General features: G+C 47.4%; 1 protein-coding gene and 2 long non-coding RNA genes across 3 annotated transcripts in view; 2 read left to right on the forward strand and 1 right to left on the reverse strand.

Annotated features, from left to right (window-relative positions):
* The window catches only part of LOC121103441, a 57,172-nt gene that overhangs the window by 27,132 nt on the left and 2,278 nt on the right, over positions 1-27,762 (forward strand). Inside the window, exon 3 of the long non-coding RNA XR_005835640.1 lies at positions 20,453-20,616. This is a non-coding gene — a long non-coding RNA (uncharacterized LOC121103441). The remainder of the gene's footprint in view (positions 1-20,452; positions 20,617-27,762) is intronic.
* The window catches only part of PKD1L2 (polycystin 1 like 2), an 88,895-nt gene that overhangs the window by 4,741 nt on the left and 56,392 nt on the right, over positions 1-27,762 (reverse strand). The window contains exons 26-39 of the mRNA XM_008689744.2: positions 26,680-26,858; positions 24,858-25,004; positions 22,170-22,369; positions 21,310-21,527; positions 20,388-20,604; positions 16,670-16,898; positions 16,036-16,240; positions 14,686-14,782; positions 11,875-12,012; positions 10,181-10,366; positions 8,939-9,266; positions 7,210-7,343; positions 5,490-5,617; positions 2,814-2,974 (exon numbers count right to left, since the gene is read on the reverse strand). Coding sequence (XP_008687966.1) covers positions 2,814-2,974; positions 5,490-5,617; positions 7,210-7,343; positions 8,939-9,266; positions 10,181-10,366; positions 11,875-12,012; positions 14,686-14,782; positions 16,036-16,240; positions 16,670-16,898; positions 20,388-20,604; positions 21,310-21,527; positions 22,170-22,369; positions 24,858-25,004; positions 26,680-26,858 — 2,567 coding nt within the window. The remainder of the gene's footprint in view (positions 1-2,813; positions 2,975-5,489; positions 5,618-7,209; positions 7,344-8,938; positions 9,267-10,180; positions 10,367-11,874; positions 12,013-14,685; positions 14,783-16,035; positions 16,241-16,669; positions 16,899-20,387; positions 20,605-21,309; positions 21,528-22,169; positions 22,370-24,857; positions 25,005-26,679; positions 26,859-27,762) is intronic.
* LOC121103443 lies at positions 22,230-26,688 on the forward strand. Its single transcript, XR_005835645.1, has 3 exons — positions 22,230-22,365; positions 23,630-23,704; positions 24,446-26,688. It is a non-coding gene; the product is annotated as an uncharacterized LOC121103443 (long non-coding RNA).

Here is a 27,762-nt window from a genome sequence, read left to right on the forward strand (position 1 = left end):
TTGGAATCCAGGCATGTCTGATTCCAAAGTCTGGGTCCTTCCTGCCCTCCCACCCTGCCCTTCATTCCCTTCTCTTCCTGTATTTGTACTTTTAATTCAGTCTTAATATTGGTGTCTCATTAAAACGACATAGAACTAAGGGTGCCTGAGCAGCTCCGTTGACTAAGAATCCCACTCTTGATCTCAGCTCAGGTCTTGATCTCAGGGTTGTGAGTTCAAGCCCCATGTTGGGCTCCACGCAGAGCATGGAGCCTACTTAAAAAAGTGCAATGTAATAGACCTATATCTGGTGACATGGGTGGAGAACAGGTTATTGTTACAGGATTTGCTTTTCCTTGGGTGCCTATGGTTCTTGGTCACACCACTTCAAAGAATGAAGAGGTAGACCAGACAATGAGTGGTGGGCAGCAAAGCAAAGTTTATTAAGCAATAGTAAAGTGATAATACAAAGCTCCTGAAGAGGGAGGGGACTTGAGAGGCTTGCCACTGGAGTTTCTAAGTCTAGGGGTCTTTATGGGCTTGTTGTCCAGCTGTTTTAATCTGATAAACCCTCCATGCACCTGTCATCCAATCAGGTTTTTGCCATCCATCAGCGGGAAAGGGTGGAGGGCTCCTTCCAGGGTGGTGTAAAATCCTTTTAAGGGTGGTTTCCTCTTAGGGCGGGGCCCCTTGTCCCTGTCTGCCTTTCTTCCAACTATCCTTTGTCATTAGGTAACAAAATCATATGATCTCAAGTTTATAAGAGCATTTACTATACATTTATAATGCCAGAATGAAAGCTACCCTTCTACCTATTCTCCCACCTTCCAGAATCTTCCTTCCCTTTGAGCCAATTAGGGCTACTGGTATGGATGGCTGCTTCCTCCTTTGGCTCCTGCAGCACCTTTTTCCTGCCTCTTTTAAAATACCTAATCCTCTCTTATGCCATTCAGAGCTCAGTGAGGGTTTGTGAGCTAAATGAGCCAGCCTAGGGTATAGGTTAGGAATGCCAAATTCAAATTACAGGCCCTGCATTTTCATTTCCAAATTCTGTGACCTTGGACAGACATCCTTTCTGAGCCTCTAATCTCCTTATCTGTAAAAAAAAAAAAAAAAAAAAAAAAAAGATGTTCATAATTCTATCTTTTAGAAGTTTTGGGAATATTAAAGTAGATGAGATAATGCTTTTAAAGTGGTGTTTTCATAACAGTGTACAACATCCAACAATAAATAAATGTTATCCATATCAATAAAATCAGTGGGTGAGTCAAGAAACACAATGGTTTGAAGTAAGGATTGGGATCCTAGAGACACACAAGCTAGGTTTTGGGGGTTTAAAAAAGTTTTTTTTTATTTTTTAAGTAATCTCTCCACCCAACATAAGGCTCAAACTTATGATCTTGAGATTAAGAGTCACGTGTTCTACTGACTGAGCCAGCCAGGTACCCCTTAAAGATTTTATTTTTAAGTAATCCCTCCACCCAACAGGAGGCTCAAATTTACAACCCCAAGATCAAGAGTTACAGGCTCTACTGACTGAGCCCCTCACATAAGCTAGGTTTAAGTTACTTCTCTACCACCTTTTAGCTCTGTGGCTTGGGGAAGTTAGCTCTGTAAGCTTCAATTTCTTTTCTTTTTTTTTTTTTTTTAAGATTTATTTGTTTGTTTGTTTGTTTATTTATTTATTTATCAGAGAAAGAGAGAACACAAGCAAGGGGAACAGCCTGCAGAGGGAGAAGCAGGCTCCCCACTGAGCAAGGAGCCGGTTGCAGGACCCTGGGATCATGACCTGAGCCAAAGGCAGATGCTTAACTGACTGAATCAACCAGGCATCCCTTCAATTTCTTTATTTGAAAAATGGAGTAGTGTTAATGTAAGCAGAAAGAGTTAGGGTCCCCAGGAACAGAAAGACCTAGCTTTCTTGACAATAGGAAGTCATTTTAGGCCCCCAGTTCTCTTGTGAATGAATATAAGAATAAAACAGCCATTATCAGGCCAGGAGACAGTTTGATCATCAGGGACATTCAGTGCTAAAACAAAGCCAAGATTGGTCTGATGTACATTCTTGAGTTCTCTTTGCAGGATCTAAACTCCCTTGAGTACTCAGATACCAGACCAACTAAAGCCAGGGAATTGATAATGCTGACCCTAGTGACTTTGACCTGGACTCAGTTACCCTAAGATGACTTCTGCCCCGATGCCACGCTGTATTCCCCATTGTGCACACAAGCCCTTTATGAATATGTTTTCACCTTCACCTGAAATCTTCCCCAAATTTGTGGTTTGGGGAGACACTGCTTTGGGAAAGATCCTTAGTGTTCTCCTTTACTTGTTGCAAGTAAGATCCTTCCTTTTCCTACTCTTTTGGCTTGGTCGTGTCTTTTGGCTCGATATCCACCAAGAGGCAAACCCACATTTGGGTAGTAACAACATCTACCTCCGTGGGTTCTCGTGAGCATCTGGTGGACTAGTGCATCCTGCCTAGCAGAGTGGACACTTTGTAAATGGTAGCAGATGTAGGCAGACTGGTGTGCTACTACATCTTTTGGGCAGGGACCTTCACAGGATGTCGCATGATCTTATGTTTTGGTAAGATTTGCTACAGTAAGATATTGTTCTATTTTGTCTTAAAGAGCCCTCTCAACTGCAGATATGTCAGGCCCCAAGCCTGAGTCTAAGTGGTAGCTATAGTTATGTTTTTAAAGAGTGACCCTGATCCTCTGAGGATCAACAAGATTTCAAAAGCCGCACCCCACCCCCGCCGACCCTGGGGCCACAGAGCCCGAGGAAGCAGGTCTAGTGTGGGAGTTGGGGGCAGAGGCAGAGCGACTTACTCTTGCCCATGGTTCCGGTAGTGCTGGATGTCACGTTCTGCAAGGATGGCCCTTTTCGCAAACATCGCCAAGGCACTCCAGCTGGCCAGAATGATGGTTAGCTCCAGAAGATTCCACTTGCTATGGAAATAGGACCACCTCTGTTTCCTCATGAGCTTGCCCTGGGAAAGGAGCTGGAGGTTCTACCAAATGCTGTAGCCAGAACTGTGCCTCCCCACCCATTCCACCATGGCTGTCCAAACCAGCCAAGATGACCCTCCAGCCAGGGCCTACTGTATCCTGGAAAGGCTTTTCTTTTCTTTCTTTCTTTTTTTTTTTTTTTAAGATTTTATTATTTTATTTGACAGAGAGACAGCCAGCAAGAGAGGGAACACAAGCAGGGGGAGTGGGAGAGGAAGAAGCAGGCTCCCAGCAGAGCAGGGAGCCCGATGTGGGGCTCGATCCCGGGACCCTGGGATCATGCCCTGAGCCGAAGGCAGACGCTTAACGACTGAGCCACCCAGGCGCCCCTGGAAAGGCTTTTCAATAGAGAAGCCATAGAGTGCCTGGGGCCTCTCCCCAGCCTTGTGCACAGACCCCATCTGCTTTCATCACCAACTTGGGCTGCAGAATTTGGGGGTACATAAGAGTAAAAACAGCATCTAACAAGAAAAACATTTAATTATCTCTGATGCAAAAAATTGGGGAATGGGAACGAGCCTCTCACCCTTTCATAGAGCATTTACTTTAGAAAACTTGTAATTGTGAAATCTTTCTCTGGACCTTTGACATGTATGTAAATCTTTTTGAAAGTTAAACTAGCCTCAGGAATATTTTTTTAAAGGACCTGGGGGCTTTCTCTTTGAAGTGTGAACCTGAAGGAAGGTAGTGCCCTTCACTCCCAGTTTCCCTGGGAGCGTAGAAGCCAAATGGTAGGCACCTGGCTCCAGGTTGCAAAATGACAGCCTAGTGTGAACATGTACATTTATTTTTCCTTTTGATAAAGGCAGTTAGCAAACACAAGTGACCACCCCAGTTACCAGGTGAATTTAGGGTGGACTAGTGGGACAGAAGATGGCATAAATCCTCTTGAGGATTAATTACTGTTTATCTTAAGGATGAATATGTAATGGGTCCTCTGTGCCCGGCAAGATGCAAGGGCGAGACCCCTTTCTGTCTTTGGAAACTCTTAGTGGATTGCCTGGGATGTGCAACACATTCTAGTGTAATGCTTATTCAACAAGAAAAGTTGTTTTCTTAGGGGGAAGTCGGGAGTTATTGTTTAACAGGTACAGTTTCAGTTTTCTAAGAGGAAAAAAATTCTGGAGATGGATGGTAGTGATGGTTGCGCGACGATGTGAATGTACGTAATACCACTGAGCTGAACATTTAAAGATGTTTAAAGTGGTACATTTTATGTTACATATATTTATCTACCACAATTAAAAATGAGTAATTTTGTTAAAATAGTTTTTTTTTCTTTCTACCTCTGTGGAGAGGTTTTCTAGATTGGCAGGAGACTTTGTTTTTAATCCTCTTTCCCCATCAGGTGTCACACGTCCAGAGGAATTATGCTGTGCAAGACTAGGCCTCCTTCCCGGTTTTTTCCCTCCCACTAAAGAGAATCTTCCATGGTCTGTTCCGTTTCCCTCCTCCTCCCTACTTATGGAGGAAGGATTTGTGCTTGACTGCTAAGAGGCTGAAGTTTGCCTCCATTATAAAGGGATGGAGGAGGGGGAAGAATTTAAGAATTGCTTAAGTGGCATTTTGAGAAAGATTTGAGGGCTTTGGAAAGAAGTGTTTTGTGGCAGCTGCAGGCAGAGGGTGAGGGCAGTCCAGATGGGTGGAGTGACCCCAGGGATGCGTGGTGGAGGGGCCTCCTTTGATGTTTTCAGGTTGTTATTTGATGACTGTTCCCTGTTGGGTTTGCATTGGTGATGCTCAGAGGCCCTGGGGGATCCAGGTTCATGAGTCTGAGGTGCGACAGAGGGGTTGAGTGTCGAATTCAGGGGTCAGACTCTCTGGATTCAATTTTGGCCTTGGATAAATTCCTTAATGTCTCTGGACTTCAGCTTCCTACTCTGTGAAGTGGAGCCAATAGAATCTTTCTCCTGGTATTAAAGGGGAAAATCCACTCAAGGTTCTTTGCACAATTTCTATCACGTGGTAAACACTCAAAGTATCATTCTTACTTTAAAGTGGTTGTTGCGGCTGTTGAGCAGGGGATGGGGATGCCCTTCAAGATGTCTGATTTGCATTTTTGGTGGGGCAGGGGCGGGGGCATATACCGAGCTTCAAATAAGTCCCCAGCTTCCTCAAACCACCATCGTTATCAACATCTGCACCTTCATTTTGCAACATGGTAGTATTTAAAGGTAGCAAAGGGGACTTTTCCTAATTCCCAGGGACCACATGTGAACTGCCAGCTACTTTTGACATTTTTCGAAGGTCTCAGTTCCTCTCCCTTCCCCACCCAGCAAGGACTACCCTCTGAGTCCCAGTTCCTGACAGGTGCTGAAAGCTGGTCCCTGAGCTGGGTCAGCCCTCAGGACTACAGAAGGACCAAACGGGTGCCATGGCAAACAGGTTAGCAGAATGCTCCCCCTCCCTTCTTCAGGCCTCACTCTGGGGAAGGTGTGTGAGAGGGGACAGGGACACTGCTGCCTCCATCCCATGGAGCTGTAGTCTACCCCTCACCTGCACAATAATGTAGTAGAGGAGGAACAGGAGGTAGATGGCCTCTGCTGCTACCATGAAGGGGTGCCAGCCGTCAGTGAAGGGGTACAGGCGCAGGCTCTGTAGGTTCACATGTGTAAAGAAGGTTCCTGGGAAGCAAAACATGCTGTGCTCACTCCCGGTCACCCATCCTCTCAGAGCCACCGCTTCTGACTAGAAGTCATCAGTGGCACGATGCAAACTCAGGCCCTTCTGAGGGCTGGCCAGGGTGAAAGAGAAGGTAAAGGTCCTTTAGACCTACAGACCCAAGGGACTGGACACATAGTGGATGTCACAGACAATGAACATATTAGAGGGGATGCAGGAAGCTGGGCTGGAAGAGACACTCCCTATCCTCTGCATCTGATGTCAGTCATTTGTGCCGTCTGTCACCTCCAGCCAAAGCCCACCCACCTACTTAACATTCATTTACTTCAGTCTGGCTCACTTAAAGCTGGTTCACCTAAAGAGAGTTCACTAAAGATCAATTTACCTATTGACCAATATACCTAAAATTCAACCTTCTTTTGAATCATCTTTCATCCATTTGTGTGTCTTTTCCTTTTGGGGGGATATTGTAACGATATTTTAGTAATGATTTAAAAAAAAAACCCAGTTTGATTAGGCTGCTGCCTCTGAAGACAAAGCCAACCCCGAGAATGTCAGAATGGAGAGACACAAACAACCTGAGTCCTTGCCGACATGGAACTGCTTGAGCCAACCAGACCTGAAACCCACTCCTCACTTCTCATTTGTAGAAACACATAATTTAATCAGATGTGTTTGAGGACAGGCTGTTTAATTGGTCCTTAAGGGCCACAAAGGTGGCAAAAAGAAGTAGGAGAACACAAGGATACAATACCCCCCCACAAAAGGATTTGAAAGAAGTGTTTGACAGTGGCCAGTGATCATGGAAGTTGAAGGCCTTTTACTTTTCAGTTTACACTGTTCTGAAATTTAAGGAACTACAGGCATGTACTAGTTTTATTAAAAATGTAATTTGATACTAAAAACTTTAATTTTTAAAGGAGAGGCAGTTGAATTTAGGAAAATTGGTTATTAGCTGAGGAAGCTTTAGGTCAGTGTTTTCAATAGATTTTGGTAGCGTTAAAAGAAGGTGGAAGATAGGAAATGGGGAGAAAGAAATAGAGCAGAGCACAAAATATCAGAGTACCTTACATGTAGTGAAGGGAAATATTTTTGAAGCTTTTGTCTCAGTTATATATCGTGTGTGTGTGTGTGTGTGTGTGTGTGTGTGTGTGTGTTGGAATATGCTGTAAAATATACTTCGCCCTGTAGGTTGAGGTACTCATTGTAAAATGTTGTTTTAGGTGAAATTATCTTTTACCAGGTCACCCCCTCCCCAGCCCTTCACTGCCAGCCCCCCTGCCTGCCTTCTCCAGAGCAGAAAGCTCAAGATGATGGGCTACCTTCAGACTCAACTGGGTTCCCTCCGGGTATCTTGGGAGACAGGCCAGAGAGAAGTGGAGGCAACTAGGAATAAGGCTGGAACAGCCCTGGAACCTGGCCTTTGGGTGCCCAGGGAGAATAAGACCCACCCATGAATCTCCTAAACAACCATTGGCCCCCGAGCTCTGGCCCTGGGGCAGCGGGGCCCAGCCTGGTCAGGAGCCCTGGCCCAGAGGGAGGGGTGTCTGTCTTCCAGGACACTGTAGACGGGGTCACAGGCGAGGCTGCCCACCGAGGGCGCTAGTCTCCAGGGTCAGAGTGATGATGCAGAACAGGTTGACGTTGGCATTGTAGACTGTGAACTCCACAAAAACGGCTCTGGTCAGGCTGTCCAGCCAGGTGTTGTCAAAGAGGTACTGGAGAATTCTGTAGGAAGAGGGCTATTTAGGGACATCAACTACAGTGGCTCCCTGCCCCCTCCGCCCAGGGCTTCCTGTAGAAATTTCTCCCTCTGGCTCTGTCTGCTCCATGCCCTGGGCCATGGGCTTTGGGGCTGCTTCTTGGAGTGATCACAGTTTCCCACCAATGGTGCAGTGTCTTGGCACCCATGGTCTCCTGGATGCTGGAGAAGAGGTCCTCAAAGTGTGGTCCCCATACTGCCAACATCTGCATCATCTGGAAACTCTGTAGAAATGCAGATTCTCAGTCCCCACCCCAGATCTCCCTTAAACAAACTCCCTTGGGGAATCTGTGTTTTGGGGATCTGTGTTTTGGGGATCTGTGTTTTGATGAGCCTTCCAGGGGATTGCGATGTTTTTTCAAGCTTGAGGGCCACTATGTGAGAGGAACTGCATAGAAAATCAGGGGCTTAGGCAGGCAGCAGTAGCAGCAGTAGAGAGACCCCTCTTGGGTTGGCAGTTCACAAGAGACCAGTTCCTGGAGATCTGTCCACTGCTGTTGTGGAAAGAGCATGTGCTGGAGGGACCAGGGTTCAAATCCTGACTGCCTCCTGGACAAGCTAATAACCTCTCCAGGACTCCATTTCCTCATCTACAATGGCGTTAACACCAGTGCTTTGGGAACATTGTGAAGAGAAAATGCAATAGCGCGCGCGCATGTGTGTAATAGTGACAGCTGTTATTACTGGCAGCAATAGTGATGGGCCTGTTTTAAAATATACCCTGTGCCCACTGGCTCTGTGTCCTGCTTGGTGTGTAGAAGAGAGAATATCAGTTGTTGCAAGTGGCAGGAAAATACCTCTTATGCTGAAATTGACTATTCCTGTCCTGTCCTTAATCCCAGAGGACCCCTGCCAGTTGCTCTCCTTGGGGGTTTGTTACCTGTGCTCCTTGAGAAGACTGAGGTGCACGTGGGTTCACTAACTTGCCTGGGGCCACACAGCTAACAGGAGCAGTGCCAGGGCTTCACACTGAGGGCTTTCTAACTCTGGAGTGTGCTGGGAGAAGCGGTCTGCATGGGCTCTGGATGTCCATGCACAATCATGTTGGGTATTCCAGGAATGAAAGGTCCTGGTTGGGCTTTACACAAGCCATTTCTTAAGGTTATGTTTGTAGTGAGCAACCTCGAGGGATAAGGTGACCTCCTACAGACAAAGAGCAGGCTTGCTTCTATCACTATAGAAACAGTGAATGCTCCAAACTCAGTGTTCTTCCTTGGTACTGTAACTCACTGCACATAAAAGCATGATTCTTGGCTAAGGTTAAGAGCCTTAGCCACTTCTTACCTGCCTGTGGTGGCTTTGTCTGGTAGAGTTCCCCATCCCTATACTGGTTCTAGCAGAGGCCACCAGACTCAGCCCACCAGGCTGAGAGTGCTGGAGAGGGACTCTGAGATTGCAGTTTCCAGGGACCTCAATCTGAATTGGAAACACAATCTGAATACTTCCGAGTCCCCCAGTCCCTCCCTACAATGACAAGAATGAGCTTTGCTGCACCTGTTAATCAGACCTGGACTCTAACCAATGGCTTTCCTTGGCCATACTTGAGTCAAGTGAGTCTTACCTTGATGCGCTTTTACGATCAGTCCCCAAGGGGACCACATAACCTCCTCCCCGGTACACAGTGAGTTTGCCCCAGATGGGATACCCTCGGCGTTGGCTCTGGCTCTGATACTGCCAAGCCTGGGAAAAACCACTGCTGTTATTGGGTATGGAGGCATTCCAGCCTTCCCCATAGTCTGACAGGTCTTCAATATCCAGGGAATATGGTGCATGGCATCCATCAAGAGAAGCCTGCAGCTGTGGGGCAAGAGGGCACGAACTTTCCTGGACCCTCACTTGGCGAATCTGGGCACTGCCAACCAGCTTAGAGTTCCCATCAGTGATAAAGCCTGGAGAGTAAAAACAGGTGGGTCAGCCTAGCCATCAAAATTGTCTTAGTGCATCCTGGCCTGGATGCTAATGTGAACTACAGTGTACCCAGTGTAGAAACAGTCAAGAGTAAGTAGTTCATGGCCAATCACAGGCTATATTCATCACCATCTTCCCACCTGAGGTGTGAACTACTTCCTGCATAACTTCTCTTGAGGAATGGTACCCCCACCACCTAGTCGTCAGCTGGGAGACCCTTTGTGCCCTTTATCGCAATGCCCACATCCTAGTGGTCAACAAGGCTCATCAACTCACCTCTTCGCTGTTGTCTGCACCCGTGCTCATCTCTCTATTCACCCCTGCCTCTCATCCCTGCATCAGCCCCATCATTTCTCCCCAACATCCTAACTACTCTCTGTTCCAACTTCCACATGATTCTGGAATGATCCTTCTTAAATGCAAATTTGATTGTATTACTTCCTCATGGAGAAACTGTCAATGCCTTCTCATTTCCTTAAGCATAAAATAGAACTTCTGACGCCCTTCATGATCTGGCCCCTATTTCTCTTTTCTGCTTTGCTTTTTACTGGTCCTCAACTCCTACCTTACACTGCAGCCACATGCAATGCTTTGTAATTCCAGGAACGTGCTGTGGTGTTTCAGCCTTGCCTTTTTTCATGTTGTCCCTTCTGCCTGGTATACTGTTTCTGCCTAGCCGATTCATGCTCGGTTATCTCTCATTTAGGAAGTCCTCCACTCTGCATCAGCCCCTCTCTTGTGTACACACAGCCTTTTGAGGGTCTCTCCTTCAAAGCATATGGCCCTGTGGTTATTAGTTCTCTGTAAGGGTGATGGTGACAGTGACCCACTCCTGTTCCTAGAAAGGAGTCTGCACAAGGGGGTTGACACATGTCCTGGGGTGAGGGGAGAGTACCTGGGTAATGACTGTACAGGTTGCTCACAAGAGTGGTGTTGGCCCATATGAAGAACTCCTTGAAGCTTAACACAGCTGAAAAGCCTTGGGTGAAGCTGTGCTCAAGGTGTCTGTTGAAGTAGTAGGTGCTGGGGTCCCTCTGCCCATAGGCAACCAGCAGCAGCATCCACAGGAAGCCCAGGTATGCTGAAAAGGGAGGCATAGTCCCTGGTTAGGCAGAGTCCCCAACTCCCACCAAACCCAACGTAATGTAGGAAATGGAATGGCATATAGCTCAGAATAGTCGAGGACTTGTAGATCAGCTACTTGCCCCGCTAGTGACAGTGGAACCAATCCTTAGACATTGGGAAGAAGTAAAGTACATAGATCATGAACTTCCTGCCTGGGTTCAAATCCTGACTCTGCCACTTCCTATCTGTGTGCCCTTTACAAATGATTTAACCCCTCTGCTTTACTCTCCTCATCTGTGAAATGGGGATAATAATTCTCTTTCACAGGGTCGTAATGAGGGAGTCAACAAATTCATATTCATTAAGCACTTAAAAATAGTGCCTGCCCAGAATTCATGCTATATAAACGTTTCTTAAAAAGAATCTTTTAAAAATGGGGCTCTGTTGCAATGGGGCCATGTTGCAATATTGAGGATAGAGCAATGAAAATGACAATTGTGTTCCCTGCCCTCATGGAGCTCACCTGTGGACAGGTGAGTGTGATGTAAGGGCCCCTTATGTACAAAGATTTAGGTTAGGATGTCAGCCATCAGATTGTGGGGGATGCAGAGCCTTACCCAGAATCTCTGGGTCCAGGGCCTGGGAATATACATCCCAGTAACCCCTCCCTGGGATGAACTGGGGCTCTGCCCACACCTCTGGGCTCTCTTTATTCTGTAACATGCTGCTACTCCTATGCAAGCTCCCCTGCTCTCTGCATTTGTCTGGCTGTCTGTGCTTAGCCATTGGGAAGGCAGGGTGGGAGTGCTGCAGGGTCCATGTTCTCCCCGAGAGCAGCCCTCAGCAGTGACCTGTGAGTGACAACCCAGGACTATGTACTGCATGCCCCCACAGAGGTCCCCAGAGGACTGAGCTCCAGTTCCCCCCTGGAACCCACTCATCATCACACGTTCTTTCACCTCCCTTCTCTTCTGTACTTTCCTTTTCTCTACCAGCGTTTCTCAGCATCACCTCCCAAACCAACTATTTGTACCCCAATCTGCTTATGGAGAACCCAGACTAAGAAACACAGTGATGTTTGAAAGCTTCTGGTCAGCAGGTCTGGGGAGGCTTTCAGTCTTTGGGCTGAGAATTACAAAATCAAGAATTAGCCAGAAGAAAAGATGGGGAGGAGGGGAGGCACATTCCAGGCAGATTAGATTAGCCTGGGCAAAGGCCTGGGTCAGAGGGCAAGGAGTCCCAGGAGCAGCAGAACATGGTGTGACTGAGCTCAGGGCACAAGGGACTGCAAGAGGTGACCCAGGGTGGGCAGAGCCACAGTAGGGAGTTTGGATTTTATTCTAAGGGCCACGTGGGGCCACCAAGGGATTTTAAGTGTAGGGGAGAAGCAGGGATGAGTTGGTATTTAGGAAAACAGGCCCAGAAGCAGTGTGGGTTTGTCAAATATTACAGCTTTGTCTGTTCAAGTCTGTGCTGACAACCAGCGAGTGGGGAGACTACTTGTGGGTGACCTTGGTTGCCTACCCAAGATTTCTCTGATGAAGGCAAATGCCTTCTGTTCCTTGAGATGAGTGGTTTTCATCTTCTCGATGTCAGTGGCCAAAGGTGGCTGGTAAATATCTTTTCTGCTGCATCTTCGTGGTCGGAACAAGGCAGAGGGGTCTGTGAAAGCAAGAACACAAGGACAGTCCCCCAAAGGGCAGTGGAACCAGCCTCTACTTTTGCAGCCAGAAGCCTCTTCTCTCACCAGGAACAACAGGATCTGCCATTCTTCCTCCTCAGAGCCATTTCTCAATGCTACCCTCCATGCCTTTGCCCCTGCTATCCTTGTGCTCAGAATTCTGTCCCTACTCCAGCGGGAGGATTCTCTTCGTACTGAAAGCACAACGCCCTCCCCTCCCTGTGCTCCTGGACCCTAAGACAGATCCCAGTGCTCCCGGAACTGTAATGGATGAAAGAAGGAGGATCACTAGTATTTCAAAGTCTGGTCATGTCTAAATATCTTCTTTTTCAAGCCACTTTATTGAACTATAATTTTCATAAATTTTCCCATTGGAAGTCTACAATTCAATGATTTTAGTACATGTATAGAGTTGTGCAGCCATCACCACAGCCCAGTTTTAGACCATTTTCATCAACACAGAAGGTTCCCTCACGTCCCCATGAAGTCAGTCCCCATCCCCAGTCTGTCCCACCCTCAGCCTCATTAATCTGCTTTCTGTCTCTATAGATTTTTTTTCTGGATATTACATATAAATGGAATCCTACAGTGCATCGTTTCTTGTGTCTGGTTTCTTTCACTTAGCATAATGGTTTGGAGTCCATCCATGTTGTTGTGTAATTAGTATTTAGTTCCTTTTTTGGTGTGGATGCACTCCTGTTTGTTTATGCATTCACATCTAGGTTGTTAATAGTGTTGGCTATTAGGAATAATGCTGCTACGAACTTTCACATACAGGTGTTTGTATAGACACATATGTTCCTTTCTCTTGGGTAGATTCCTAGGAGCAGGAATTTCAAATGAATGTGCTCTGAACATGTATATACAAGTTCTTGCATGGAAATAAGTCTTCATGTCTCTGGGATAAATGCCCAAGAATGCAATTGCTGCAGCATATGGTGAGTCCATTTTTAGTTTTGAAAGGAACTGCCAAACTTTTCCAGAGTGACTGCACCATTTTACATTCCCACCAGCAGCGTGTGAATGCTCCAGTTTCTCTACATCCTTGTCAGCATTTGGTATTATCACCACTTTTTACTTTAGCCATTCTTATAGGGGTGTATTGTCCCAACTGTCTTTGAATCCATGCCTTTCTTTCCACCCTCACTGCTAGGACATGTCACCTCTTGCCTAGGCCATTCCAATAGTCTTTTCCCCACTTGTACTTTTGACCCAAAACTTCTGGTTTCCTAAGAGCAGCCACAGTAATTTTCCTCAAATCACAAGATAGATCATGCCTCTCTCCTATGTAGCACTCCAGAACCCCAGCACTGACCCAGGTGCTATAAGGCTCTGCTCCCCGCCCGCCTCTCGGCCCTCATTTTGAACCATTCTCCCCCTAATTCCCCTTGTTTGGGCCACACTGTCAGTAATCACTGTAAAATGATAAGCTCTGTCCCACCTCAGAGCCTTTGCAAGGGCCCAGTGTGCATTCTTTCCCCGAATTCTCACACTTATGTTGTTTACTTGTTTAATGTGTCTCCCCCTGTGGGCTGTACTTTCCACAGGCAACCTACTCCAGCCAGTGCTGTGTTGACAGGGGTGAGAGCAGGGATTGGCTTCAAATGGGCAAGAGGGAAACTTTGAGGATGATGAATTAAGAGGATGGTTGCACAACTCTAGAAATTTACTAAAATCAATGAATTACGCACTCATAAAGAGTGGATTTTATGTAAAGCTTGTCCTTAAGCCATCGAACTGCCTGGCACACAGCAAGTACTCTGCCAAAGAGTGGCTGCCGAAGAAATGACTGAATGAATATTTAATTGTTCTGGAAGCTGGCGTCTCTTTGGACAAAAATTACTCTTTTGTCTTGGGAGGATTTTAATGGACCTTTTGGATCTGCAAAGCCAAAACAAAAACAAACCTAAACCCTATCCTAGAGTGGAAGAACACAGGCCCATGAGGAGGAAACCACACAATATAATAATGTCAGTACAATAATATAGGTCTGCCTTTTGTTTATTCCCATTTTATTTTCCCTGAACGTCAAAATCTCTGCATAGACTATTAGAGTGTTGATTCTGTTCTGTTTGCTTGTTTGTTTTTGTGATTATCTTATTGTAGGCATCCTCGAGAGTTTAGGTTGGGAAGTGAGAAATCAGGTTGGGGGGCTGGGTGCTGCTCAGTGGCCTCCTCCAACAGGGGTCAGAATGGCTCCGTTCTAATAAAACTTCATTTATGAAAACAAGCAGTGGGCTGGATTTGGCCTTGTGGCTGTGGTTCGCAGACCCTTATCCTGGAACTCTCTGCAGCCCATGTGCAAGCATGTTCTGTTTTGGTTTTCATTCTAAAGACCAGGGTCCCGAGCCTAGGAGGAGAAAGCTGCTTGCTTGGGATTACACAGAGAATGACAGCCATGCAGAGCGCAGCGCCCGAGGGCCTCTTCTGGCCAAGGGGTTGTGCTTGGGTGCCAGAGAGAAAGGCTGGCGGTAGAGAGGGAACAAGGTTGCTCTAGAGACAGTGAAGGAGTCATTAGGTTTCGGATGGTTTGGGGGTGCTTCCCCAATCAGGGGTGAAGGAATGATGGGGCAAGAAGATCAGCAGGTGGGCTCTGTAGGGCTCTCTCAGCTTCATCGGTTTCCAGGCCCCTGCCTCTGCCTATGCACCATTACCTGGGCCGAGCAGATGTCCCGGGAGGGAGGCCACAGGCTCCTCCTCATCCTCCACTCTCTTCAAGACCAGTGCAAAGAAGGCAGCAAAGCCCAGCACCTGGAAAAGACCCACTGTGAACCGCAGGCCTGGGTTGAAAACTATCAACTCCTGATCTGAGAGGGGTCAGGATCAAGGCCACATCTGTGTCCTAGGCACCAAGCCATGCTCTGAGGAAGTCAGGTGGGAACCAGGCCATCCTGTTGCAAGAGGGGACATGGCTGTGAAGGGAGAGGGCCAGGGCACCTGGCCACCAAGCAGATACTGTGAAGCCTGAGCTCATCCTGCTTCTCATACCAGAGCTTTCCCACCTGCGCTCCCCTGTTGATAGAGCTCCCTCTTATCTCTTATACTACCTCTAGTGCTGAATTACATCTCCTTCCTCCCTCCGTCCCTCCCCTTTTCTTCCTGTATTAAGTAATTCATCCCATTTATGCCTTCACCTCTGCACCTGCAGGGTACAAGATTAGTAGGATTCTGGGATTTGGTTGGGAACAAAATGGCTCATGACTCCATTCTCACTGTTCTCAGACTAGACTGGAAGAGATGTCGGGAGTTGTTTAAATCTTCTGATAAAGGTTATTCAGAGCAGAACTGGGGACTATTAGGTAAAATGGGGGTTAGGGATTTGGAGAGTCTCATAGGCGTAAAGATTCACAGTAAACGTCCCTTCCTTTCTGTAATACCCCCACCCCACCCCAAAACACACACAGTGTATTCCTACCACTTAACTCCTTCCAGGGGGAGCTGTGGCTCCAAGCTCCAGGATGGGGCTCAGTATTTCTCCAACTCTGACAGTAACTTTACATTTCAGAAATAGGAGTGCATCTTGCAAATGATGCATAGGTTTAATGACGTCGTGTTTTTGTTTTGTTTTTTCTGAAGGTAAAATTCCTGTAAATTTCTGGCCTGTCTCACAATTAAAAGGATCTTTAGAATTGAGGAAATGTGGTATTATTCATATTTATACATGTGACCTAGGGCAAGATGTTTGTGACCTTACCTTCCTAACCTCAGGCTGTCATTTATAGAACAGAGGTGAGGACCCTCCTGAGGGTGGCTCTGATGCTGATTTGTCACATCTTGGTAAGCCACTCGGCCTGGCATAGAGTCTCTGTCCCAGAGCCCCTGTCCCAGAACTTGGATTATCATGGTGAGTCAGTTCATTATAATCCCCCACCCGGCACCAGCACCACCTCACCGACAAGGTGCTGTGTAGGTTTGTAATGAATAGACAAAGGAACGACTGAGCCTAAGGACAGGGCAACTGGCAGGAGGGAAAGCGTGGACAGAGGGGTCCAGGGCAGCCTGACCTTCAGGGGCTGGGTGACAAACACGCTCTCCACGAAGGAGACGGCCATGGAGATGAGCCACTTGAGGGAGCTGGCCCGTCCATAGTGCAGGCCGTAGAGCATGGTGAAGAAGGCCGCCACGCTGCTGGTGGCCGCCACCAGGAGCCAGCCCACCAGGACGCACCACCAGGGCAGGCCTCGAGGGCGCTTGCTGATCATCGGGAAGCTGAAATGCAGGGTGGGTGTGATCAGAGTGGCACCCGCCAGGCTCAAGTTCAAATCCTACTTCACCCCCACCAGATGCATAACTGTGGCCAAGCTCCTTGACCTCTCGAACCCTGTATCTCATACCCACCACAAAGGGCTATTCTGTATGCTATCTGGCATCTTGTACCCACCTTTGTATCTGGTACCCACCTCAAAGGGCACATTTAATAACTTGGTGGTGGTTGTTTGTTTGTTTGTTTTTTCTGAAGCGTAAGTTCCTGTAAATTGTTGGCCTATCTCACAATTAAAAGGATCTTTAGAATTGAGGAAATACGGTATTATTCATATCATGCATGTGATCTGGGTGAACATCCTTTCAAGGTGGCCTGGGATACACTCTCTCTGCAGGGGAGCAGGTGCCCACTCAGCACCCAGGGGAGGGGATTACCTGGTGTATGCTGGGGGTGGGGTGCCCAGCTGTCCCCCCAGGCAGCCCTTCAGCATCTGTAGCTGGCTGAGGGCCTGGGCGTGATTCTGGCTCTGGGGGAAGCCACAGGGCCCCACCAGCTGAAGCTCTTGCTCCATGTGCTCCAGCTGAAGGTAGAGACACTGCTTGTAGGCATTGTCCTTCTGCGGGTCACTTGGGCCCACCTCTGGCATCAGGCATCTCATTTGTTCTGGAGGACAAGGGAGAGAGAGCATCAGCTGACGCCGAATGACGGAGCAGACTGCCTGCCGTAAAAACAGTGTTAGTAACAGCTCTCTTGTATCGAGCACTTACTATGTGCCATGCCATGAGAGATCCAGGCTCAGAAAGATGGGGAAAGGTATCAGGCTCCCATGGCCAGTTAGGATTCATATGTTCCTCTTTAACCTTTTATCAAGGGCACTCTCAAAATTTCCTCACACATCGACAAAGAGAACAGAATAAATAGCTACCACCTGCTGCCACAAGCACCAGCCTTTGGCTGATCTTGTTTGTCTCTGCCCACTCCCTCCACTTCCTTCTTTTTCTGGAATACCTTAAAGCAAATCTGAGACATGGTATTATCTCATCAGCAAATATTATTTTAAAGATTTTTATTACTTATTTGTCAGAGAGAGAGCGCGCACATGTAGGGGGAGCGCCAGGCAAAGGGAGAAGCAGGCTCCCTGCTGAGCAACGAGCCCAATGTGGGACTCCCAGGACCCTGGGATTATGACCTGAGTCGAAGGCAGACGCTTAACCTTCTGAGCCATCCAGGCATCCCAGCAAATATTTTAAAATATACAAGATTTGCCTGGTGCCAAAGATACTGTTAGTCTTAGTCTTTTGTTTTCAACTTATTTTTATTATGAAAAATGTTAAACTAGAAAAGTAGAGTAATGAGATGAACCTGCACACACCCACTACTCAAAATCATGAACTCGTGGCCAGTCGGGTTTCCTTGGCACCTAGCCCACTCTCCACGTGGATGATTTTGAAAGAAATTCCAAGGCTGAGGTCATGTCACTAAGTATTTTAATTTTAATATGCTTCTACAGAAGATAGGGATTCTTTTTAAAAATAAAACCATGATGTCATTATCAACCTTTAAAATGAGTAACAATAATCCCTTAATAGCATGAAATACCCAGCGAGTGGTCAGGTTTTCCCCCAATCATCTCATGAGTGTTTTCCTATAGTTGGTTTGTTCAAATTTCAGCTTCCTAAAAAGTTTTAAAAGAAACAAAGGTATTGTTTTAAATTACTCATGGCAAGAAAAAAATAAACTTGAACATTTCCACTATTCCCCATACCTTCTAGGGGAAGCTTGGTCTTGGCCTCTCCAGGCAGAACCAGGCCTGGGACTCTGACCCTGAGCTGGGTGACTGGCACCCCAGGACATCTTCTCCCAGAGCAGTAAGGGCCCGGGTTGACCGGACTGGTGTTTGTCTTTGCAAGAGGAACGTGAAGCCAGATATGGGAGGTGGCGGGAGAGAGCACCCTGGCCCCATGGCCCCTCCGCAGTCACCAGTGAGAAGTAAATGACTGGGAAGGTAACCAGCAGTGTGGAGAAGGGTGCAGCTGGGCTTGGGCTCGATGACACTTAAGGTCTGGGACATCAGCTCTGCCTCCCTCTGACTCAGGCCGCCTCCTTCACCCTCTTTGCTGTAGCCACAGCTGCAGGTTCTGACATCAACAGCCTTCCTATTGCAAGCCCTCTGGCAATGTTTCTGGAAGATACCATCACTCCAGATCAAACACCACTTACTGAATACCTGCTTTGTATCAGGCTGGGTCTAAGGTTTCATGTGTCTTATGACCTCATTCAGTCCTTGGAATGAGCCAAGAGGCAAAGTGGATCAATACTCCCATTTTACAGGGGAGGAAGCTAAGTCATGGGCTGAGCAACCTGTCCAAAGTTGCACAGCTACTGTTGAAGCTGGGAGAGCCCCAGGGCCTGGCTGATTCAACAGTCCATGTTCTAAGGCCTCTGCTATGAACACCAAAACCCCCAAACTCAAGGCCAGGTGTCCAGTGCAGGCATCAGCAGAGCTCCTGCAGGACGGCCTTCATGGGCAGCCCAAACCCAACTCTCTAGGACAAATCCTCCAGTGTGGCTGGAGCATGGGGCTCAAGGTGGGGCTGACCACGGGGTCAGCATGAGTCTGGCCAATGAGGACATGGGATCTTGTCTTGAGGGCACTGACTCTCAACATTCAGTGTTCTTGAAAGTCACCTGAGTGACTGGTTAAAACTGCAGATCCCAGCCTCAGCCCCAGAAATGTAATTCACTATATCAGAGGTGGGGCCAAGGTTTATGAATTCAAATTCCCCATTCTGTAGACCCCATGTCTGTAGTCTAAACAAGGTTCAGACAGTGCTCAGCCTTACGTATTAAAAATGGCAGCATTCTTTACCCACACCGGCCAGTGTGACAGCCGCTGGACCCATTAATTGATGGAAATTAAGATAAGAAATGCAGTGTTTCAGTCATACCAGCCACATTTCAAGTGCTCAGTAGCTACATGGGGCCAGTGGCTGTCATAGTAGATGACACAGATACAGAACATTTCCAGCACTGTGGGCAGTTCCATTGGACAGCCTGGTCTGAACACTGGTGGCACTGATGTAGGTAGAAGATGGACAGGAAAGGGGCAGGAGGGGAATCAGAGAGACTAGTCCAAGCCAGAATAATGTGCCAAATGTAGAACTCAATAAAAAATGAAATAATGTTACCAAATTCTAGCTGAATACTGTTTCAAAAGGAGTTTAAGATCTCTCTGCCAAACAGAACAAGTGTTAAAAAGGTGTTAAAGACACACTAGTACCAAACTGAGATTTGCTCCTAGAAAGATTGGAGGAGTGACTTTTTCACTCTGCGACTCAGTGTTCTTTAATGTTTTTTACTGCCTTGTCCATCATCTTGTATCCTGCCCCTCACATTTGGAAATGGATCTGGTTTGACTTTGCATCCCCCAACGCTTTACAGAAAAAGAACTGAGGCACAGAGAATTGGAAGTAACCTGTCCAAGATCACACAGCCCATTAATGGCCAATGCTCTCCTTACCATAAATGAAAGGACATCATGCCTTTTTGCTTTGTGCTTTCCATAATGATCTATGTGGACATCATCCCATGCATGTTTGTTGCGTGCTTTCTATGTGTTGCATGGGGCCAGGCACAAGGGAAATGGTGGAGACAGGACTGTCAGATGGCTCTGACCTCACAGAGAGCTCAAGGTCCAGCAAGGTTGGTTGCAGACTTTCAACAGCTCTTCACACAAGTCATGATTTGGCAGCAGGCAGTATAAAAGCAATGCAAGAGATGCTTAGGGGCTGAAGAGTATGTGGCTGGAGATCCTATTGTGGCCTGGGGGGTGGGGTTGTTCCCATGAGGAAGGAGTGCTTAAAACAAGACTAAAGCCTGATTAGGAATTAGCTAAGAGGGGAGAGGAGAAAGAACATTCTAGATGAAAGGAGGTGAGAAGGTCTTTAGTGGGAAGGCAGCTTGGTGTTGTGAAGAGAGCGGGTTGCCTGTGTGCAGAGAGAGGGAGGTGATGGCGAGTGGTTGCAGTGGAGGTCGGTGAGGGAGACTCCGTAGGACTTCTGCACTCCCTAGTGATACAGACCTGGCCCTAAGTCCTGTCTCCACCTGGTCCAGACATGCCCCCTTTGTCGGCTCAGAAACATCAGGACTTACCTTTCACTCGTAGAGACCCAAGAGGGAGCATTAAATTGTCCTTTCTCTGTTTGGCTTCCTCCCAGAACTCCGGCCCTGCCATGTTCTGCAGACAGATGACTTCTTCCACCAAGGCCAGCAGTTGATTGATGTCCATTAGGGTTGCTGAGTCCCAGCCAGAGGCAGGTGATGGCACCTTCAGAGCTTTAAACAGGGAGCTGACGAGTCTCCACATATCCTGCAAGGTTGGGTAAGGCCCAGGTTGGGGAACGTGAGCTAAAGGTAAGGGGGGGTGGTGGGCAGCATCATGGTCAAGAGCATTCACCCCGGGGCTTGGCAGTCTGGGTTTGAATCCCAGATTTGCCCACTGAGACATGATGTTGGATCACCCTGAGCTTCCGTTTTGTCACCTATAAAATTCCTCTTCTAGGATTTGAACTGATGCATTCCAGGCTGTATTTCTCAAAGTGTGTCATGTAGGCAGTGCATGAATGCAGAGGGAGTCCCTTCTCTGGGTTTCCAGCTGTGATCTATGATAAAGGTGTAAAATTTTGTACACACTAGGTACCCAAAAAGTGTGTGTGTGTGTATGTGTGTGTATGGTAGGAGTGTGTGCATATGTACGTGTGTATATGTACAGGTGTACAAAGGTATATATGTTTTTGTATGCCTTTGTATTATGTATGTGCATGTGCATGTGTCTATAGGTGTGTGCACGTATACACACACACCTGCACAATGTGTATACATGTGTGCACTTGTGTACACAACTGAACATGCATGCGTGTGTGTATGTATACACACACACGTGTGTGTCGTTGATGAATCTTGGTGACTGATGCTGTCAGACATCATGGAGTTGTCAGGCCTCAAGCCACAGTACTCCCCCCGCCATTTCTGCCCAGGCCAGAGAACCCCCACACCGCCAAGGTTGAAGACATGCCTTGGTCACCACTTCAAGTGTCAGAAGGCCATCGTCTAGGGGCTGCAGTGAGGAGGCCAGGCTAGGGGAGCCCCTGTCCCATTTCCCAGTGTTCTGCTCCTTAGTGACTCGAGGACGGGTGTTTCGAAAGATCTGAACAATCAGGAGATTGATGGGGAACATGAGGAGAGAGCTCTCCAGTCCAATCATCACTTCCTGCCAAGTGAATTCAATTTTACCTGGGACAGAGGAGGAAAAGGGTTAATGGTGGAGTCTCCTCCACCACTTCCAGAAGATGGCTGTGCAGTAAGTATTAACCTTGCTCAAAGAGGTGTCTGGCCCTTGAGTGGCTCCTGGGAGGTGACCTCTAAGCTCTTAGAATGTTCTGTCTTGTAGGTACACCTTTGTTTACCTGAGGTCTTGGGCACATTATATAGTCTATGTTAACAATGATTTATGGTGTGAGTCTTGGCCACACAGTATCACCTTAGACTCTGGAGGGACTGGAGGCTAAGGTCAGCCATGTGGGGGTCAGCCATGTCTATGTGAGCAAGCTCCAATAAAAACTCTGGACACCAGGGCTCCAGTGAGTGTCCCTGGTTGGCAATACTCCATGTGTGTTGTCACACATCATTTTTGGGAGGAGTGAGCATTGTCACAGCGCCCCTGGGAGAACACAACTGGAAGTTCTACCCTGGTCTCTCCTAGACCCTGTGCCATGTGCCTCTTTCCTGATTTTAATCTGTAATGAGTGTAATGATGTTTCTGACTTCTGTGAGGAGTTCTAGAGAATTCTTGAACCTGAGGGTGGTTTTGGGACCTCTGGAATTGTGTGGCACCCACCAGCCACTAGCTCTGACTGTCATGACATTGGGAGTTACCCAAGTCCATCTTTTGCTCAGCTGGGTCCTTGGGAACACCCCAGAACATGATGCTGGTCAGCATGGTGCAGAGGAGCAGGGAGAAGCAGCAGGACACCCTCTGGACACGGGTGAAGTTGCTCCGAGCTGAGCAGCTGAAGATGGAGTACCAGATGTGTCCATCCTGGAAGCCCGTGGAGGTCTTCATGAAAAACAGGTGGCTGTGAGAAGGCAGGGAGAGAGGGGTAGGAATGGGAGAAGGCTGGTCTCTTGGGATGAGAGGGAAGAGTTTGTTTCTAAGATTTATATTCTATCTTCTCTCATGTGGAAGACATACAGCATCTTAGCATCACTTAGAGTTAATGATGGGGGTTCTGAACAGAGTGGGTTGGAATCACTAGGTGGTCCTCCTACCCGCTGTGTGTTTTCAGGCGAGTTACTTTACCCTCTGCACATCAGTTTACCCGTCTGTAAAATGGGGGTTCTAACAGAACCTGCCTCATGGGATTGTTGAAAGGATTAAGTGATGATTTTTGTAAAGCATTTGGCAAAGTAGCTGGCATATATGTGAGTGTTCATCAGTATTGGCAATTATTATTTTTGTTATAATTTTAATATAATCATATAAATTTATTATTAGGTTTATTATAATTAGTGCATTAGAGGATACAGGTTAAAAATCCCAGGCTCTGGGGCGCCTGGGTGGCACAGCGGTTAAGCGTCTGCCTTCGGCTCAGGGCGTGATCCCGGCGTTATGGGATTGAGCCCCACATCAGGCTCCTCTGCTATGAGCCTGCTTCTTCCTCTCCCACTCCCCCTGCTTGTGTTCCCTCTCTCGTTGGCTGTCTCTATCTCTGTCAAATAAATAAATAAATAATCTTAAAAAAAAAAAAAATCCCAGGCTCTAATTTCAAAGTCAGTTTGAGAGAATAAAAATTGCAAGACAGGGTTTCTGAAAATGGCACCATATTCTCCTTAGGCATATGTGTTAGTCTAGAATTTAGACTAAAATTTAGTTAGTCTAGAATTTAGTCTAACCACAGGACTTCCACAGGGGCCCAGATTCTCCTGAGAGTGTGCGGAACTGATATTCCCAGCTGGCACCTGTTCTGGTGGCTAATGCCAGCACCCCTCAGGGTTGTACGGTACTTTGACCATCATTCTGTGCTGTGGGAGTGGCCTGGAGTAGAGGCGCGTAAGGAGAGAGTTGCCAGCAACAGTGGTTTTCCACGTGATTGTTCTACTCATTGTTCTATTGACAGTTCCACAAATATTTTGTGAGCCTGGTGCTATGTGCCAGGTGTTCTGCTGGGCACCAGGATTCATGGGGGAATGACATGGCCCTGCCTTCAGGCAGCTCCTTGTCTAGTTTCCAGGCATCACAAGCTTGATGCATTGGGAGGATCATATCTGCTCCTGTAATGGAGCACTTACTATGAGGCCCTCACTGTGCTAAGTATGCTACCCACATCATTTCACAGGAGCTGCACAGGTCCTCTTGGGGGAAGCTGACTGAATGACTCATTTTTCAGAAGTAGAAGCTGAGGCCTGGAGAGGTGAGCTGACTTTTGCAATGGTATGCAGCAAGTCAGAAGCAAGCATGTGGAACTGTGTGCTGTATGCCCACATCAGTGTTCTGCCTGTCCTCGGGTCCAAGTCTCTCTGACTCAGACTTTTTCCCTTTGCAGACTGAGCTGTTCCCAATGGCAGCTAGGAGGAAAAGTCACCTTTCAGTAAATGCACTAGAAATAGACTTTGTTTTGAACCTAACTCAGAAGCCATTTGAAGTAGAGCTCACAAACTCAAATGCTTAAAGGGACCCAGATAGATGTAAATAAGTTAAATGAAGTGGGTTGGGAGTAAGGTACTAGGGATTGGTGAGGATTGTGACAAAATGGAGAACACATGGCCCTTCAAAGAAGAAAGCCAGTAGTCCGCTCCAGCAGATTGGTGTCAGGAAGGAACACTGGCCCAGCACCTTCATACGTGCCAAATTTAGCGTAATCTCTTGATTTTTTAATATTGGTTGGGAACAGTCTAAATGTCCATTGATGGGAGAATGGTTTAATTAATTGTGGGACATCCAGTCCGTGGAATATTATGCAGCCAATAAGGAAAAGTTTGACCAAAACATACTGTCCTGGAAGGATGTTCATGGTCTGTCATCAAAGAAATAAGGTGGCATATTTAGAGTAATGCCATTTTAAAAGATATAAAATACACAACAGTCTGTGGTGTTGTGTGTGCTCATGAGCGTGTATGTGTACATTTGTACCTGCTTTTATATGTTTGACCAGATGTGGAAGGAAGGAAGGAAGGAAGGAAAGCCAAAGGACACACATGCTGAAACACCCATCTAGGGTAAAACTGCTTGAAGAAGGAGCCCCAGATGGCCAGACATGCAATTCAAACCAGTCTGTTCATTCATATAAAATATATTGTTCTATGACATGTGTAAGGAAATATGGATAACTGTTCAACCACTTCACCACCTCAAAGATAATTCTGTGTCAGAGGGTCCATGTCCCTCCAGGGCCTCTCAATCCCAACAGGAAAAACCGATTGGTCATTAATGTCACATGCTTGAAGCTACCCAGGCCCAATAGCTGAAACGTGCTTTTATTCTGCTTCGACTGGATTGCGGTGCAACTTCTCTAGGGATGAAAGAACAAGGTAAACAGCATTTGCTTACAAAGAAAAAAAAAGTACCTGAATTGTTTCCTGTCCTGTTCTGTGGCCACCGGAAATACTTTGTCAAGGACACAGTCTCCGACATCGATGGACAGCCACGAGTTGCAGAGAAAATGCCACTTCCGGTCCCTAGCCAGGTCATGCACCAGCACCCGGCTCACATACCTGGAGAAGGGACCCACACTTCTGAGGACAAGGTTAGGGGGTGAGGCTTCTTTGGATACCACAAAGGTTAACATCATTGCAAACATGTGTTTTAGAACAAGAACTCCTGAGGAAAGAGAGTTTGTATTTTTCTTCCTTGTTCTTGGTGCCTTAACCAAAATGCCCTGATCATGGACTGACTTGGCCTCATGTGGGAGCTCAGCTAATGTGGAAAGCCAGCTCTTGGAGGCCACCATGTTTTCACAGATATGTTGCAAGAGGGTACATTCTGAAACTATTAACCCTGGTGCAGGGCTGCAAGCCCAGGGCCAGCGTCCAGATGGAAGTGAGGAAAGCCAAGTTGTCTAAGTTGTGTGTGTTCAGGGAGGCGTAGACATAGGCACACAAAAGCTGGTCTTCTTGCAGGCTTCCACCCTTAGGGACTGAGCCATCTATTTTGGACTCAGTACTTCATGGGTATCATCTAACCTGATTTAGGTCTTTGAGACCTGGGGAAGAAATGAAATGATCTGCTAGAATGTCAGATGCAGGAGCAGCCATTTCCCCTGTTGCCTTACAGCCAAAAAAAAATAGTGATAATATCAAGAGTCCCTCTTTACTGAGCATTTACTATGTAATGATGACTATGTTTGGAAGCTCCAGACATTCTCCTTTCCAGCAGGACAGCCCTGTCAGGCACACAAGAGCCACTTCCATTGAGTCACACACCCTCCTGGGGAGGCCAACATCCAGTGACTGGTGGGTGCAGTTTCCTGGGTGTGATCAAGACCTGGGCATCTCCACCCAACTCGGGACACTCCAGAGCTTCCCATGGGGGTCAACCAAGCTATTGTGCTGCGTCGAAGCTCTTCTCCCTCTGCTCATCCTGCTTCCTTCTCTCCCTTCCCAGGAGCAGGTCCCAGGCACCCTGCAATCTCAGCTCTATCTCAGGGTCTGCTTCCCAGGAACCAGTGTTGTATAGCACTTAAAGTAGTAATGTTTAATCCCTTAGGTAAATTGAAGACAGCAGTATAAGTGCTCTGTTTTCTAAAGTTGCAAGCTGCTGATAGGTGGGCAGGCTGGAAATGACTCATTTAGGTCACTAGTTTTGGCCTCACACAGAATCCTCAGGTGGATTCTCATCTCTGAGCTTGCCAGCTGTGTGACCTTGGGCAAGTCACTTATCTTCCCTGAGCTTAGATTTTCCCACCTGTAAAACAAGAATGAGAGTACTTGTCCTTGAGGAGCTAATGAGAAAAGGCACAGAAACAGGAAGGCTTAGCTTAATGCTCAGCAGTGGCAGCTGTTTTTACCTCTTCTACTAAAGAACCAGCCCAATGTCTCATTTAGTCTCCTCTTATTGGGAAAGGTTTGTCTTCAAAATGGGCATCTATCCCCATTTTACAGATGGGAAACTGGGGGCTAAATGAAGGTTGATGCTGCACATATGCCAAGCGTGGGCCTAGCACTGGACCCCAGGCTTACAACCTCCAGTCCTTCTCCTAGCTACTGATCCAGTCTCTGAGGCTCATGGGTGGTTGGGTCTCTCTAACCCTCAGTGTCTCTATCTGTGAAATGGGGATCCATTCTATGTGTTTGCGGAGGCTTGTGAGGATCAGCCATGTAGCAATTGCGTAGTGCCCTGCCCTGGCGTGGCAATTAGTGGGTTCTCAGGGTGTGCCCACCCCTGACTTACCAGGATGGCTGGTCCCCTGAGTTGTCATGCCACAGCCGCAGACTTGTCAGTTCCCCCAGAGGGAACAGGGTAGAGAGTAAGAAGACATCCACTCCTCCTCGTTCAAAAATTGGGATGTCAGGGTCTGACAGGTGGTGGGGTTCACTCTCTCCATCCAGGCCATATAGAGTGACAGTCACCTGAAATCCAGAGACTAGGAGTGGCCAACTCCAGATGGTAACCAAGCCCTGGTGGCCATGTTTCATTGGAAGTGTCCAAAATCCAACGAGAACCAACATTGCAAGGCCCCTTCATTCTCTCCTCTCCTCCCATCTTGGGCCTGCTTGAGTTATTTTTCATGTGTATGAAGATTTAGGGTGACACTGCCTGCATTTATGTCTTCAGCATGAGTTATAAAACACTTCTTGATAATTTTTTAAACTTCCCATGTAGTTATTTCTAAGGGCTCTAGGGTAGGAACTGGTGTCCCCCCCTAATAATTATATTCCCAGGGTCTCCCAGAGTGCCTGGCACTGAGACATGAATGTATGAGTGCCCATTATCTCAAAAATACATATTCCTAGGCCCCACTCCAGACCTACCAACTAAAAATGCTGGGGACAGGGCCCAGGAATCTGCTTTTCTGCAGCTATCCAGGTGATGCTGATGAGCATTCCTGATTTCCTAAGCCAGACAGCCACAGTTCTGCCACCTGTGCTCGGCCCACATCCCTCAGCCTCACTGCTGCAGCAATCCCTGCACCCATGTACAACTGCCAGCAGCTGCAGTGCTTTCTTGGGGGTTCTTGGGCCGTGAGAGCAGAGACTGGAACTTCCAGAGAATTAATGGTGCTGCAAGCTGTCCTTCACCCATAGCTCATGGGATTGGTGGGTAAATAAACCAGCTCCCTCAGCCATCAGTGGGGATGACTTTGAGGCCCATGTTGCTTACTATTTTCCAAAGTCCCATCGTGGGATTAGCTCCAGCTGCCCAGATAGGTTAACGGATTGGCACCCTTTATTGGTTCCCTCCCTTCCCTGTTGGCTTCCTGGTTCTCTACTGAGGTGTCCTAGGAATCCCCCCCCCCCCCCCCAAACCAACTCC

This window comes from Ursus maritimus, unplaced genomic scaffold, assembly GCF_017311325.1.
Source record: "Ursus maritimus isolate PB19 unplaced genomic scaffold, ASM1731132v1 scaffold_19, whole genome shotgun sequence".
In the NCBI taxonomy this organism is placed as follows: Eukaryota; Metazoa; Chordata; class Mammalia; order Carnivora; family Ursidae; genus Ursus; species Ursus maritimus.